This window comes from Pteropus vampyrus, unplaced genomic scaffold, assembly GCF_000151845.1.
Source record: "Pteropus vampyrus isolate Shadow unplaced genomic scaffold, Pvam_2.0 Scaffold143, whole genome shotgun sequence".
Lineage (NCBI taxonomy): Eukaryota > Metazoa > Chordata > Mammalia > Chiroptera > Pteropodidae > Pteropus > Pteropus vampyrus.
In genome coordinates, this window is record NW_011888924.1 from 2688875 (window position 1) to 2704277 (window position 15403).

General features: G+C 36.6%; 1 protein-coding gene across 2 annotated transcripts; it reads left to right on the plus strand.

Moving 5' to 3' along the window:
• The first annotated feature begins 1980 nt into the window (after positions 1 to 1980).
• Positions 1981 to 13518, plus strand: POLG2 (DNA polymerase gamma 2, accessory subunit). 2 transcript variants are annotated; one of them, XM_011368518.2, is made up of 8 exons: positions 1981 to 2626; positions 5230 to 5356; positions 5484 to 5589; positions 6362 to 6535; positions 7394 to 7534; positions 9237 to 9317; positions 11556 to 11656; positions 13315 to 13518. In XM_011368518.2, the coding sequence occupies exons 1-8, from the start codon at positions 2065 to 2067 to the stop codon at positions 13478 to 13480; spliced, it is 1458 nt and encodes a 485-aa protein (XP_011366820.1). In that variant the 5' UTR covers positions 1981 to 2064; the 3' UTR covers positions 13481 to 13518. The 2 variants fall into 2 exon arrangements, with proteins under 2 accessions (XP_011366820.1, XP_023391430.1); XM_023535662.1 differs by lacking the exon at positions 7394 to 7534.
• The last annotated feature ends 1885 nt before the right edge of the window (positions 13519 to 15403 follow it).

The following is a 15403-nucleotide window of genomic DNA, read 5'->3' on the forward strand; positions in this document are numbered from 1 at the left end:
GCTAAGATTACACCTTCTAAAATAAGGTTGCAGGAGCTAAGTTTTGAATGTTTTCTGTATTCTCAGTGCAAGTTATAAACCTTCTAGTCTTCACAGGCTTCTGGGGCTCTTAAGTGTAGTCACACTGGGAGTCATTGAATGTCTTTACAATAATAAATCCAGGGAACTCTAAAGGACTTCAAACTGAGGTCTATTCATATTTGAACGAACACACAAAAAAATCCTTGTCAAAATTTATAACCGGGAGGGAGCAACATAACCAAAAGCACAGTGACAATAGTACAAGTCTTGCCAAGGTCAACGTGGGTTTTACTGCTAGAAAGATCTGCGAGTAGCTTTAGGTTTAACTTAAGCTCACCAACCTTTCTAATACTTGATTTCAGTAATGGCTAGAAATAGGTCTGAATGTCTTCTGGAGAGTGGTATGTGCATTTTTGCCAGGAGAGGAGAGGTCCTTGTGAGACCTCATTTAAATGATTAAACAGGCTTTAATTGGTATTAATGCCTTACTTCTCAAACTAGAATTTGCGTGAAGGGTGGGTGGGGAGTGGTATTTTTTAGGACTAATTGGAAACTGATTCAACCTTTAATAACTAAGCAGTTTTCAATAGCATGGTAGGTCAAATTCATTATGACTTAAGGATAGGTTGGAGTATTTATTACATATTTTACTGTTTAATGTCTAATGTGGGCCTTTTAATTTGTAAACACTGAAATGATTGTGGGGCTGTGGAAAACATTTACCTATTTACCTTTGAAGTAAATTTTAAGACAGTCCACTTTTTAGCATGTGTGTTGTGTCCAGCCTGTGGTTGTCTTAACTAATAAATGTGATTTTTCTTCCCATTCTCTCTCATTTATTTGTGTATGGGCCTCTTTCCTGGTGTGTGTTTCCTTTGTGGGAAACATGTTGATAGTGCCCACTTTGCAGTTAATAGAATTGATTTCCAGCAGTACATTTTAAATTTTCTAGTTCTCTTTTTACAGACTTGCACACTTGCTTGTATGGAATGGTCTTCTGAACTTGTCCTACACTTACATAATGAAAAAATAACTGCTCTTATATTACATTAACAATTGCTAGTTTCATAAACTGCACCTTCCTGGTAGTCCAACCAATCTGGTAGCTTGTTCCTTGCGTTTGAATTACTTGCCCAAGGTTTCCTTACTTTGAAGGGAAGCTGGAAGTAGGAATCACGGAGTTTGGAATCAACCATTTTCCTCTGGGTTGTACCTCTTACCCAGTATTTGGGCAATTTTTTTGAGTTAAAATGGAGACTAAACTCACAAGCTTGGGGTAATCATCGATCTCCATTTTAAACGGGTAATCAAGTTTTATTGAATATTTTGATGGGCGCCCAGGAGGTGGACCCCTGCTAGAACCTGATACACATTAGTGGTTCTCGAGCGTGCCTCCACTTTTACCGGGAGAGCTTGTTTAAAATTGCTGGCTTTCTCGGCGGGTTTTTTAAAAGTTCCTCGGTGATACAGGTACCATTCGCGGATTCCCCTTTGAGAACCACTCCAATGTGTGAAGGGACTGCCCCTTCCCCCTCACAACCCCACCCACACCCAGGAGAATTGTCTGAAGGTAGGCATGCTTGCAGTGCGTTTACCTAATAGAGTTGCAGCGAAGACCTGGGTCTAAACCATAAAGGACTAGAAAAACGGGAACCAAAATTCATTTTCGTTAACACGATTGAGAAAGTGGTGTCTAGGAGGTGATTTTGCAAAAAGGAAAGAAAAGCTGACTCAATAGTGGCTACGGAACGATAATGAAAAGTAGATGAGAATATTTATCAGGGCTGATGAGGGCAGATAAAGAATAGCAATTGCTGGGGGACCGGGCTTTACTGAGGTGAAAAGGTACGAGGCCTGACTCTGCCATGAAGTGTTGGGGTAGACCAGCGGCTGCCGCAGCGGGGGCACAGAGACGCACTTCCGTGGGCGGGGCCGGCTGAGCGCGAGCTCACTTCCGGCGCGCCTGCGCAGTTGGTTCCGGGGTTCTTTGTTGTGGCGGCTTTCGCCAGCAAATAGAAGATTGCTCTTTAATTCCTGAGGGTGATGCGCCCCGGTGCAACCATCAGGGCCTGCCAGAAAGTCTGCAGGTGCCTGTTTTCTGGGTTTGGGGGTCGAGTCAATGGGGGCCAGCCAGAGCTGTTGGCGGAAGAGAGTAACCCCCTCGGAGGGCTCCTGAGGTCGCACGCGGAGCTGCCTCGGGGGAGCGAACCAAGAGAAGCCCCAGAGTCTGATGAGGGGAGCGAAGCGCTGATAGAGATTTGTCAAAGAAGGCATTTTCTCAGTGGCACGAAGCGGCAGGTTACCCGAGATTCTCTCCTGACCGGGTGCCACTCCGGCTTTGGCCCCTTGGGCATAGAATTGCGGAAGAACCTGGCGGCAGAATGGTGGTCTTCGGTGGTGGTGTTCCGGGAGCAGGTCTTTCCGGTGGACGCCCTCCACCATGAACCAGGCCCTGCGCCGCCTGGGGACAGTGCCTTCAGGTTAGTTTCTGCAGAAACTCTACGCGAAATCTTGCAAGACAAAGAGCTGAGTAAGGAACAGCTAGTAACATTTCTTGAGAACTTATTAAAAACTTCCGGGAAACTACGGGAGAACCTTCTTCACGGTATGCTTCTTGATTTCATGCTTCAAAATAGGTTGGGGTGGAAAGGCAGTCTCGCTTGATTTCGCGAATTGCAACTGGCCTTTTATTCACCTGGAAAGGTTACCAGGTTCTCAACATTTTGAAGTAGTTAAGTAAATGTATTGATGGTGCTTCTACCCTGGAGAAAACTGGTCCATTGAATCGTTACTGTTCCTTAAAAGAATCTGGCCGGAGGACTTGGTAACGCTCTCACTTTCACGGGGCAACCCTAGAATTTTAGAGTCCAATTGAGTCTCCCTAGAATTAGGACCTAAATTAAATCATGTTTTAAATCATTTGTTCATCGTTGCCGAAATGTTTGTCTACAGTCACCCTTCAATTTTACACAAAATAGGCTAATCAAAGCTCCTTTTTCTAGAGCAAAAAGAAAACGCCCTCCAGTTTTTCTTACTGAAAACGATCTACAATCTTGTTTCTAGAACTCTTTAGATAATTATTGAGTTTGCAAAATAATAGGACTAATCGAGCTTTATAGTGATTCTCCAGTGAATACACAGAAACTTAGAGGCGACCGTTTGCCTTTAAAGTCAAGTAGAACACGATTGCAGAGATCAGAAAAAAAATTCAGGTTCTTTATAGACTTGCTATCACAGCAGCTCATCTTTGCAAAATGCTGTCCTTGCCATTTTTCATTACGTGGTACTGTAATTTATAAGAACCAATGTTCATGGTGCTCTAAAAATCAGTACCTATATTGTAACTTTTTAAAGATTTCCTTAAGAAAATAAACCAAAACAAAACTTGAATAAATGTGACAATTTTGATTTATACTACTTTATTCCATGATGGCTTTATTTTGGGGGTAGTTAAATCACTGCTCATTACCATGTCCCAAAACAAATCAATCTTTTCTTCCTTATTAGAAAATGAAACTTAGCTCTCTTAGATGTCCATCAAAGCATCTGCGGTGTGCCAGACACTTTCTTACCTTTAGGAAACTTACATCCATTTATTTGCCAAATCCTTCAGGTGTCTACTGTTTTTAGCTTAGAGTTACCCAGTTTACCTTTTCTTTCTATTCCCAATGCCCTGTCTCTCTTTATTCCATGTCTGAGCTATTGTAGGAGCCTCTACTTATGGTTAGTTTTTTTAATTTTCAGCCATTATGTCTCCAAGTTACCACCCCATTCTTTTACTTCTGTCCTGTGACTACACATATGTTAGATATTCTCCCCATCTTTCTTGGACAGAATCACATTTTAAAGTATGTCTGATAACTCAGATATATCTGTTTCTAGTATGTTTTTCTCTGGGCTTCTGGTCATTTGGATGTTCTGATATTCTAGGTAATTTGTGTACAGATTATAGAGATGAATTATAGGTGTTTTCTTCCCAGGAGGATTTACTTTTATTTTTGGCAGGCAGCTAGAGTAAGAGCATATCTTAATACAATCTAGGATTAAGTTTATTGAAGGCTGAGCTTCAGTCTTTTCATCTCTACTCCTCAAGTGTAGCCCTTCGACTCAAGTGTAGCCCTTCGAGAGTCCCTAGTGAAAGGCTGGGGTGTTTACTAGAGCCTCCTGCTGGATGATCCAGAAACTGCAATTTTTGTACTTCCAAATTCCATAAGATTTCAAGAAGCTGCTCAGCATTTCAGCTTCTCGTCTCTGCAACCTGAGAATTGGAAAAGCAGCACTAAATGTTGAATTTACCTCTCTGCTCTTTTCTCCAAATTTTGGACCCTCAAGTCCTTACTGCCTTGATAGCTCTCCTGTGTCTTTAAACAGATTTTTTATAAAAGTTTCTTGACCAACTTTTTTTATTATCAACAAGTTAGTCTACTATTATCAGAAATGGAAATCTCAAATCAGGTAACTTTTGAATACAGCGCTGTCATTTAGTGGGATACAATCTTTTATATAACCAGCATAGAGAACTACAAATAGATCTTAGATTTTTCTAAGTAGAAATGTTGGAATTATAATTCTAAAACTTTTATATATATTATAGCATAAAGCAAATAGATGGATAGATTAATATTGGAAACCAAGATTTTCAATGTAATAGTAAAGAGATATAAATAGAAAAGAATAAACTTTGTAATGTTAAATTTGAATTGACAATATCATTATGAACTCATGATTTTTTTGTCACAATTTTAAAAAATATGTATTTCCTAACTTTCTTCTTTGAAAGGACCTAGAAGCAATGACAATAGCAGTGAGCACACCTAGTACCCAGATTTTGGTTTCTAAAATGAACTAGTGCTTGGAGAAATGGCTGATTTCAGGCCCGGAGCAGGGAAAGTACAAAGTCAGTGTGGGACGTTTTATGGTGCTACAAAACAAAGAATTACTCGAAGACTAGTGGGGTCATATCAAAAAGACATGGGTGTGGCTTGAAGGAGACACACGCTGTCTAAATTTGGGACAAATTGAACATTTAAATATTGTTGGTAATGGGTCATATCACATTAAAATAAAAAAATTAAACCATAGCGATATTTTCACCCTACTTGTACTGCTGCATTAGCATTATTGGATTATTAATTTGTCTATAAATTGACCAAAATGGTTTGAATTTGTAGATTAGATTTACATGATGATTGATTTCTCTTTTCACAGGCGCCTTGGAGCACTATGTTAATTGCCTGGATCTGGTAAACAAGAGGCTACCTTATGGCCTTGCTCAGATTGGAGTGTGTTTTCAACCTATTTCTGATACTAAGCAGACACCTGATGGTGTTAAAAGGTACAGAAAAATGGCAAATAACTTGACTTTACTGTATTTAAATAGTCAAGCGCCAGTCATTTTCACTTTGAGATAAGATTATATAATTTTCAGGTTAGTAACCATCTGATATTTCTGATATCCAAAGAATCAGTGAGAGGACTGAAGCTTCACTGGTATGGTTTACTTCGGGGAGAACTGCCGGCCACTGGCTTGATTTCTGGTTACGTCATCGACTCCTGTGGTGGAGAAAGGTACTACTTAATGTGTCATAGTAATACTTATCTATAATAAATGAAATTTTGTTTGATGTAACTTATATTTTTAAAAGGCTACTATTCTAAATCAACAAATACAAATTAAAAAACTCTAATGATTTTCATTGTTCTATATAACAAAGTTACTTTGATAAAGGCATTTATTGATCTCTTTCTCTTGCTCAGAAGCTTTTGTTGATAAGCCTTTACATTCAAAGTAAAGTTCAAATCCCTTACCTGGCATTCCTGGCTAGTATAGAGTTTGACCCTTGCCCACTCTTAACAGCTTTGACTTTTTCTCCTACCTTCATGAACTCTTCATATTAGTCAAAATAGTTCTGTAATATGTTACCAGGTTTTAGTATTTGCTGAAGAGAAAAGAATTGAAGTAAACATTTTGTCTTGCCATTGTCTTATCTTTCTCCAACTCATAAAACCCCCAAGCACCCACCTAGACACACAAAGTGGAATAATCACAAATAATCAAGCTCTTCACAGAAGGATAAGAATGATGAGTATGTGATTCTTTCTTCTTTATCCTACTTAGTTCTTGGTTACCTTCCCTCTAATTAATTGACAGTTTTTCTCTAGTTTTTTTCAGACTAACCAACAGTATTTTTAGCAATATAGTCAGTCATATTTAATTAAACTCCACAATTTTTATTTGGGACTTGAGCATTTTCATTCAGTTGCTGCATAAAAAGTCTCAGGCAACTTTACTTTTTAACATTTACAAGTTAATAAGACAGACTTAAACTTTCTTTTCCAGTTTGCTGTGAGTCCATCGAACTTCAGCAGCAGTGATTGTCAAGATGAAGAGGGACGAAAAGGAAACAAACTTTTCTACAATTTTCCCTGGGGAAAAGAGCCAATAGAAACCCTGTGGAATCTAGGAGATCATGAACTTTTACACATGTATCCTGGAAGTGTGTCTCAATTACATGTATGTTTTACCTTGAGCGCCTATGTATCCTTTACACAGATTCTCTGTGATCATTTCTGAACCATTTGAAAATAAGCGGCAGACATGGTGTACCATGACCTCTTGATACTTCAGTGTGTATTTTTCAAGTGCAAGGACTCTTACCACAATGTAGCCAGCAAAATCAGGAAAGTAATAGTAATCCACTATTACCATCCAATCTATAGAACTCTCTAGATATAACAGATTATTCCAATATGCCCTTTATAAGTCCGGGATCCAATCTGGGACCGCATATTTCACCTAATTGTCATGTATCTTTAGTCTCTTTCAAATGAACAGTTCCTTTTATTTTTCCTTGTCTTTCGTGACCTTGATATTTTTGAAGAGTAAAGGCCAGTTACTTTGTAGAATGTAGAAAGAAACGTTTCATGTTTCCTCAGCCACAGAAATGATGCTGCCCTCTTCTCGATGCATTGTGTCAGGAGGCACATGTTATAAAGTTTACTGGTGATGTTAACTTTTATCACTTGGTTAGGATGGTGCTACCAGTTTCTCCAATGTAAAATTGATAAGTATTTTATTAATTAATAAGTCTTTAATGAGTAATTAATGTCTTTTGTAAGCGGATACTTTAAAACTGTGTATCTAACTTGTTTCTCACCAAATTTTGACCTACCGGTTACAGTATCCATTGATGATTCTTGCCCAAATTAATTATTACCATGAGCATTGCCAAATGGTGGTATTTTTAAAATTAATTTTATCATTTCATCTAGATTTATTGATCAATTTGTATTTTGATTCTATAAGTCAAAGATATTTAATTTTAAGAGATCTGCTAAAAATATTTTATTTTTGTTCTATTTTTCTGTGGAGGGCCGAGATGGACGAAAAAATGTGGTTCCTTCTGTTTTATCTATAAATGGAGATCTAGACCGAGGCATGCTGGCTTACCTCTACGATTCTTTTCAGCTAACAGAGAACTCCTTTACAAGAAAGAAAAATCTTCATAGAAAGGTGCTTTTGATATTTCAGAGGTAGACTTGGGAAACTAAAAATGTCCCCCCCTTAGAACTAACCTAAACTCTGAATAATAAATTTATTTTAGTGCAAATAATTTAAGTATCTTTCAATTCTTTTAGAATCTGGCCACAGAGATAATAATCAGGTTCCCACAGAATAGAACAAGACATCCCTTTTGGGTTGTCCCAAAGGCATTTCTGTTGGATCCAGGGGAGCTTGGCAGCTGTCTCTGATTCCTAGTATCTGAGCCTTTCCATTGATAGCCTCCATTTGCATCAGAAGCTGAGTGTTAAGCAGGAATAAATAAGATAGACCAGCAAGACTTGCCATATTGACCTCTTTGCTTCTGATCTGACCCCGAGTGGCTGATTAGTGGATCACAGGAACTAGATATGGGCCTAGTCAAGAGAAAGGCTTATTTTAGGATAAACAGTTCTTTTTGGGGGAGGGGGGCACAGGGGAGGGCAGCACTCAAAATCAAGAAAGAGAAGGGGTTGAATCTGTACAAGAGAAAAGAGATGACTAATGGAGTAAGATTTTGGAAGAAACAGGAGGGCTCAAACAGCATCAAGAGTATAAGAGTAGAGGGACTTGTCTTAAAAAGAGTTATTCAGAACAGCAGGGAGGAAAGAAACAATTGTATAGATATAAATAGGGGAAGTTTTACTCATACCCTATATTTTCTTAGGGAATTAGGAGGCAAGACTATTAGCTTAAACTGTGGAGGAGTAGGAGTTTAAGTGGCAAGAGTTTAAAATAGTCATATTCCCCTAGAATGTGAAAGGGAGCTGCCCCAAATCAAAAGTTTTAACATGTCAAGGATTCAACTGGAATTGGAAACCATAAGTTTGTAGCATCACTCTGCATAGTTAAGTGATATATTATGCAGTACTCATTTAGTACGATATGGCCATATAGAAAGTCATTATAAAACTCTTCTGGGGGCTGGGATTTATAGCATATGTGTAGCAACCATGCCAGGCATGCTCCTAGCTTAGAGCCTTGTCATTGTTCTCCCGTTTGCCTGGAATGCCTTCCTCCCATATCCCCGTGTCTTGTTCTTCAACCTCCTTTCTAGTCTTTGCTCAAATGTCACCTCAGAGAAGAAACTTTCTCTTGCCACTTATTTAAAATTGCAAACAACCCTCCCCCAACCTTTTTTGCCAGCATTTCTCCTCTCCTTTTTTTTTATAGCATTTATCACCTTCAGATATATTATTTACTTATTTTGTGTATTATCTGTTTCTTCCCATCATGAATGACAGTGATTTTTGTCCCCAGCACCTAGAACTGTTTCTGGCATCAAGTGGCTGTTCAAATGCTTGTTGAATGGGTGAATGAATGAGAAAAGTTGTGGGTTTTGGTAAGAGAGTGTCCAGATGATAAGCTACATGATCCCAGCAGGGTAGGGAAGGCAGTGATCACAGGAAGGGGCATTTTAAGGGAAAATGGAGTTGTCAGAAAATGGGAGGGCATCAGGTGCACAGAACATCTGTTAAAGTGGAGAAACCCATGCACAACTGGATATAGACAGCTGAATATACCATTACATGATTTTTTTTATGACTTCAGCTAGCTTCCATTTTCACATAGGAAATTTTAGCTATTTAAGATGCTTCATGTTTGTCAGTGCTTGTGTTATATTTAAATAAGCTGTGTTGTCCTCCCTGTCCTGCTTCTCTTTCAATTGCTGTAGGTACTTAAACTACACCCTTGTTTAGCTCCTATTAAGGTTGCTTTGGATGTGGGAAGAGGCCCAACAGTGGAACTAAGACAGGTGGGTTAAATGAATTTTAATGTCATTTTAATTATAACCATTATTGCAAGTAAATGAGTAGCTTGCCATTTAAATTTTTATGTTGATTCATTTGCTTTTTTAAAAATTGTAACTAAATAATGAACCGTGGATAAATACCATAGTTAATTATAGATAATTCGAAGTATTGTATATTAAAGAAAATGAATATAATTCAGTGGATTTTGCACTTATCATCGTGCCCATAGTTGCATTTTTAAAATGAGTATGCATGGTTTTGGTAATCAAAATATTTGTACAGGTGTCTAGTGAATTATTTATTAACCCCTTCCTTTTTTAACTTAACATTTTTGATGGCATAAACACAGATTTATAGTCTTATTTGATTTTTCTAATCTCTCTGGTCTAAATACACTTGTGAAAAGCCAGGAGGGTGGTTTTAGTTTCTTTCCAGAGACCCATTCAGCAGTCATCATGTCTGTCTGGATGACTCAGACCCATCCGGGACCTGAGTGAAGACACTAGAAAGATTTGCCCAAGCTTTCTGCTGGTGCTCCCGTGGGAAGAGGAGGTCTGGGAACATGGGGATAGTCAGCTTAGGAAAGAAGATAATAGTTCAGTTTCCACTCTTTCCTCCAAGGGTTGTGACAGGCTCCCTAACATCCTGGTAGGGAGCAAGTTCCTAGGTTATTTTTTTTGCTTGAAAGACAAAAAAAGAACTTTATTTTCTAGATTTTTGTCATTAAAATTGCAGGCTTTGTTTTGTTTTTGTTTGTTTATAAGAATATAGTAGTAATTTGTGCCTTGGGTATTTTTAATTCACCAAAAGGATAGTATATTGTATATCTTATTCTGTTTTTAACTTTTTTGCCTCAGCAGCATGACAGAGTCCTTATGCATGTAACTTTCTGGGCTATGCAAGAATTATATACACAGGGATGGGATTCCTGGGTAAAATGAATATGTATCCTTAATGTCACTATGGCAGCTAGGTTGCTGTCCAGACTGGCTGCACGTTTTTGTACTAAGCCATGGTGCAAGAGTTCTCATATCCCCATATCTTCAACACTTCATCATGCTTAGAGCTTTTATCTCCTTTTCTACATTCCGTTAGACAGAACAGATTCTCTGCTGGCAACCACTAACTTATTAAAACCCATACGTATATTTACTTTTCCCTGTTAATTTTGTAGATTTGTTAATGTCTATATTCTCATCTATCCCCCAAATATCAAATACCTTAACACCTACTTACTTTGCTATGGTCTTTTCCTGGAAACTGGTTAGAAATTCATTCTTGGTCTCTACCTCAGACCTGCTGAATCAGAAACTCTGGGAGTGAGGCTGAGCAAAGGGTGTTTTGACAAGCCCTCCAGGTGATTCCAATGCTAGCCAAAGTTTGAGAGACAGTGCTATAGCGCGCCAGAGATTTTGGGTAATGTTTAGAGACACTTTTGGTTGTCACAAGTGGGGAGGGGAGTGCTGCTGGAATCTGTCTAATGGAGGCCAGGGATGCTGCTAAACATCTTGTGTCAGCAGAGCTGAATAGGAGAAATCCTGCTATAGAGTTTTCGCTGTAGATTGCTAAGCTGTAGATTGCTGTAGATTTAAAATTTTGCTTTGTTTTGCTTCACTGTTGTTGTTAAGAAAACAGTACATTTACTATGTCATTTACTCATTATCACATCTGTATTTCCAGTCAGGCTTTTGTCTCCAGCATTCCACAGAAACTAATCAATCATTCTTTTCTTCTTGAAACATTTTCTTTAGTTGGCTTCAGGAATACCACTCTCCTGGTTTTCCTCATAGTTTTCTGGAGACTTCACTTTAGTTTTCTCTACTGTTTCTTCCTTCTCTTCCTGACATGGTACTAAAACCCAAGGGCTCAATTTTCAACTCTCAGATGAGCTTAGAGTTAACATAGCCCTTTGGACTTACTGTTTTTCTCTGATAAAATTTCTGTTGGTTTTGTGGTGTTTTGAATGATGATGAAAATAAAAATTCTTATATTTGGTATAAAATTTTCTCTCAGAGAAGATTTGCATTTCATATTTAGCTTTAATTTCTTGGTTTTCAGAGAAAGAATGCAATTTATAAGTATACAATATACAAATTATAAAATTTAATTAATTTTCACATAAAAGAATTTGTGCCCATTTTAAAGATTGAAAAAGGTGATTTGTGGTTTCACAAAAATAGGATAATCACTCTAGCTACTGTTATTTCTTTCATATTTCAAGTTTTTGTATTTTTTTCTAGGTTTGTCAAGGGCTATTTAATGAACTACTAGAAAATGGAATTTCTGTGTGGCCTGGTTATTTGGAAACTGTGCAGTCCTCATTGGAACAACTTTATTCAAAGTAAGAAATGTCTTCCTTTTCGCTAAAATATGTTTATTTAGAGTTTTTGATTATATATATTTTTATGAGTAACAAATAAATGTATCTATATGTAGTATAACTTAAAAGTATTCCCATTTACAGAAGTGTGCCTTTAGTTAATTGATACAGCAAGGAACAATATTCATCAGGTATATTTGAGCATATACTATGTGCAACTTCAAGACTTAAATGTCATGAAATATATATTACCTGAGTTTATCAATTTATCAGGGATGGAATTATGTATATTGGATGCATTTATTGAGTCAAGACTTAGGGAACATGAGTAGAGTGCCTTTTGCTCCCTGGTGTTGTGGTTCATTCTGAGGCAGAGTGGAAAATAACTGTACCCCAGAGGACCGAGAACTAGTCTCCTCGGTGATGGGCATCTCAGCTCAGCCATTCTCTCAAGACTGAAACCTGGTTATATCATCCTTAGTGCCTCCCTCTTCCTTACTCTTCACATCTGATTTGTCACTAAATGTTGTCAGCTACCTCTTAAATATATTTCAGATCAACATTTCCTCATCTTCACTGCCACTACCCAAGTTAAGGTCACCAATATTTCTTGGCTGGATCATTGAAATAATCTCCTAATTGATCTTTCTGTCTCTAAATCTTAACCTTCTGCTATTTCATTAACTTCTGTTTTTTATTAAGGAATTAATTCTTTCCTCCTTTGGGTTTGTCATTTTTTTAGCTTTTTGTGTTGAATACGTATATTTTGAGTGAAAAGTTGTGAAGCTTTGTGTTTTGCTCCTCAGTTCTCTAACAGCTTGTTAAAATACACCTTTCAGATGATGTCAGAAGAAAAGTAGGTTTCTATGGATAAATTAACTTAATTGTTTTATCATATATAAAGTGAAGGAGTGATACTTGAACTTTCTAATTCTCTCAAGTACTTAAATCATATCCTTTGAGTCATGTGGGCATTACCAAGTTATAGTTGTTCTTTATATGGCAAAGGCTTTATTGTTTCCGGATACTTTTATCCAAGTATTTAGTAAGCAACTGCTATGTTTTATATACTTAGGTACAGCAGTAAATAAGAGAGAAAAGTGTCCTGTTCTTATGAAGCTTATATTCTAGTGGGGCAAAATACGTAATACACAAATAAGATAATTTCCGATGGAGTCCTACAAGAAAAGAAACAATGAGATAGAGTGCCTGGGTAAGCAGAAAGAAGGCTAGAAACTATGAGTTAGCATACAGTTATATATTAAGCATGATTTTGGTATGATATGTTGTACACTGGATTTTTATTATAGTAGTATTGTAAAAGACAATCTAAAATAGTTTTTCTTGGATTGTATCCAAATACCAAAAGGCTGAGGTAATTCTGAGATTCATCTATAATATCACCTTGAACGATTTGTTGAGGTACCAGTGTTTATTTTTCAGATTTTATTTTCTTCTATGGCATTTCAGTTATTACAATAAGTCAGAAACTTTCTGAAAGTTTTACTTTGTGATTTAGAAATTTGAATAAGGTGTTTTTTGGTATAGCTCTCAAATGCTGCCTTTGAGTTATGTAACTCTTGAAAGTGGCATGGACTCTAAAGTAATTAAAGCTGGTAATGTAAATTTACAGTTTACATTTGTGTGCATGTATTTTGTTTAACTACTTTTTTTCTTAGATATGATGAAATGAGCATCCTCTTCACAGTTTTGATTACTGAAGCTACTTTGGAGAATGGATTAATACATCTGAGAAGTAGAGACACCACAATGAAGGAAATGATGCATATATCCAAAGTAAAAGATTTTTTAACCAAGTATATATCATCGGCTAAGAATGTATAGATTTTAATATTGCCATAATAAATATTGACTTTTCCTAATTTGGTTGTCTTATATGAACTTGGATGTGTTTTAGCCCTTTGCACTTATGAAGTGGACATTTTTGGTGCTTTTTTTGATTCGGTTTTTATTTATATTTCTTGACATATTCTATTGTATAAAGAATATGTTTAGCGACAAGAAACAAAAGTCCTACTATACTAGATTATGCAAATTGGAGTTTTTCTTATAACAAGAAATTTAAGGGTTAGACTGTCCAGAGCTGGTATAATTGTTTCTTCTCTAGTTAGGGAGACAGGCTTTTACTATCTTTCTGTTCCACCATCTTTAGTATGTTGGCTTTTATCTTTATACTTGTTGCTTCATAGTCATAGATGGCTGCTGTATTTCTAGACTTCTCGTCCACATTTCAGTTAGGAAGAACGTCAAAGAGAAAAGAGCTAGCCAGTGAAGACTCTTCCCTTTTTAATTAGGAAAGTAAAAGCTTTCCCAGGCATTCCAATCAGAAGACTTGTTTACATTTCATTGATCAGAACTTGGTCACATGGTCATTCCTAGGCCAATCACTCTCTAAGGGAATGAGAATATAATAATTAATTTGGATCAAACACAATTTACCCCTTGAGGCTATCATAGTGTCTTATCTTCCCTGAAATGGGTTTTGTTTTCAGGAAAGAAGGGATTTTATTAAGTCTGCTACATGTCTGCTGTCAAGTATTGAAGATTAACCTAAAACTAAACTAAACTAGAACATTTATTGGTTTTTGAAAAGCTAGCTAAAATGTTAGATGGCGTAATAATTGTTACAGTGTATTTCATATCTTATTCTAATAGATATGTTTATAAGAATTCTTGAACTTTTATGTGTTAATTGTATTAATATACTATTATTACCAACCTGACAAAAATTCCAACTGATAATTTATGTAAAATATCTCGAAGTTTGGCTAACTTGTCTTCTTTGACTTTACTTACTAGATTTTTATTTTTTATTAATTTTTGCTATCATGGAGAATTTCACACACAAACATATACAAAATAGTATGATTAAATCCATTTACCAACAACCATCAACTTGAGCAGTCTTATCTCATCCACCCAACACCACTCTCCCATATTATTTTGAAGCAGATTGCAGCTATCATTTCATTTGTAAATTTTTTTGTTAAGGATCTTTTGGTAACCATTATTACACCTAAAAAAATTAACACTAGATGACACTAAGAAATTATTGACAGTTTCTTTGGGTTTGATAATGGTATTATGGTTTTATTTTCTTTTAGTCTTTATCTGATAAAGACACTTAAATATTTCTGAGTGAAATTATATGAAATCTGAGACTTGCTTTAAAAATTTCCAGTTTAAACAAAAAATTGGTGGATTATAGATGAAAAATAAGAATAATACTGAGTTCTTGAAACTGGATAATAGGTACATGGGTGTTGATTTTACTGCCTCTCTGTTTTTGCGTATGCGAATTTTCATAATAAAGTTTTTTAAAAATGAATTTTTTAATATCAAATATTCACTTTTTAATTTTATTGTTTGTTTTAATCAGGATCCAACTAAGACTCATTTGTTGAAATTGGTTCTTTTGGCCTCTCTTATCCAATAGATTTGAACTCTCTTGTGCTTGCGTGCTCTCTCTCTGTCTCTCTCTCTCCCAAGAAATTAGGTGGCTTGTTATGGGGTTTTCCACTGTTTGGATTTTATTCGTTACAGCCCCATAGTATATTTTGATGTTTCTCTCTATATAGTTCCTATAGATTGGAAGTTGAATCCAGAGGCTTGATCAGCTTTTAAGTTCAATTTGAGGGGGCAAGATTATTTTATAAGTTGTTATGTTCTCTCATTAGGAGTCAGTTATATCTGGTTGTTTCTCTTTGAGGGATGTTAGCAGTTATTGATCAATGCCTCGATCAGTCA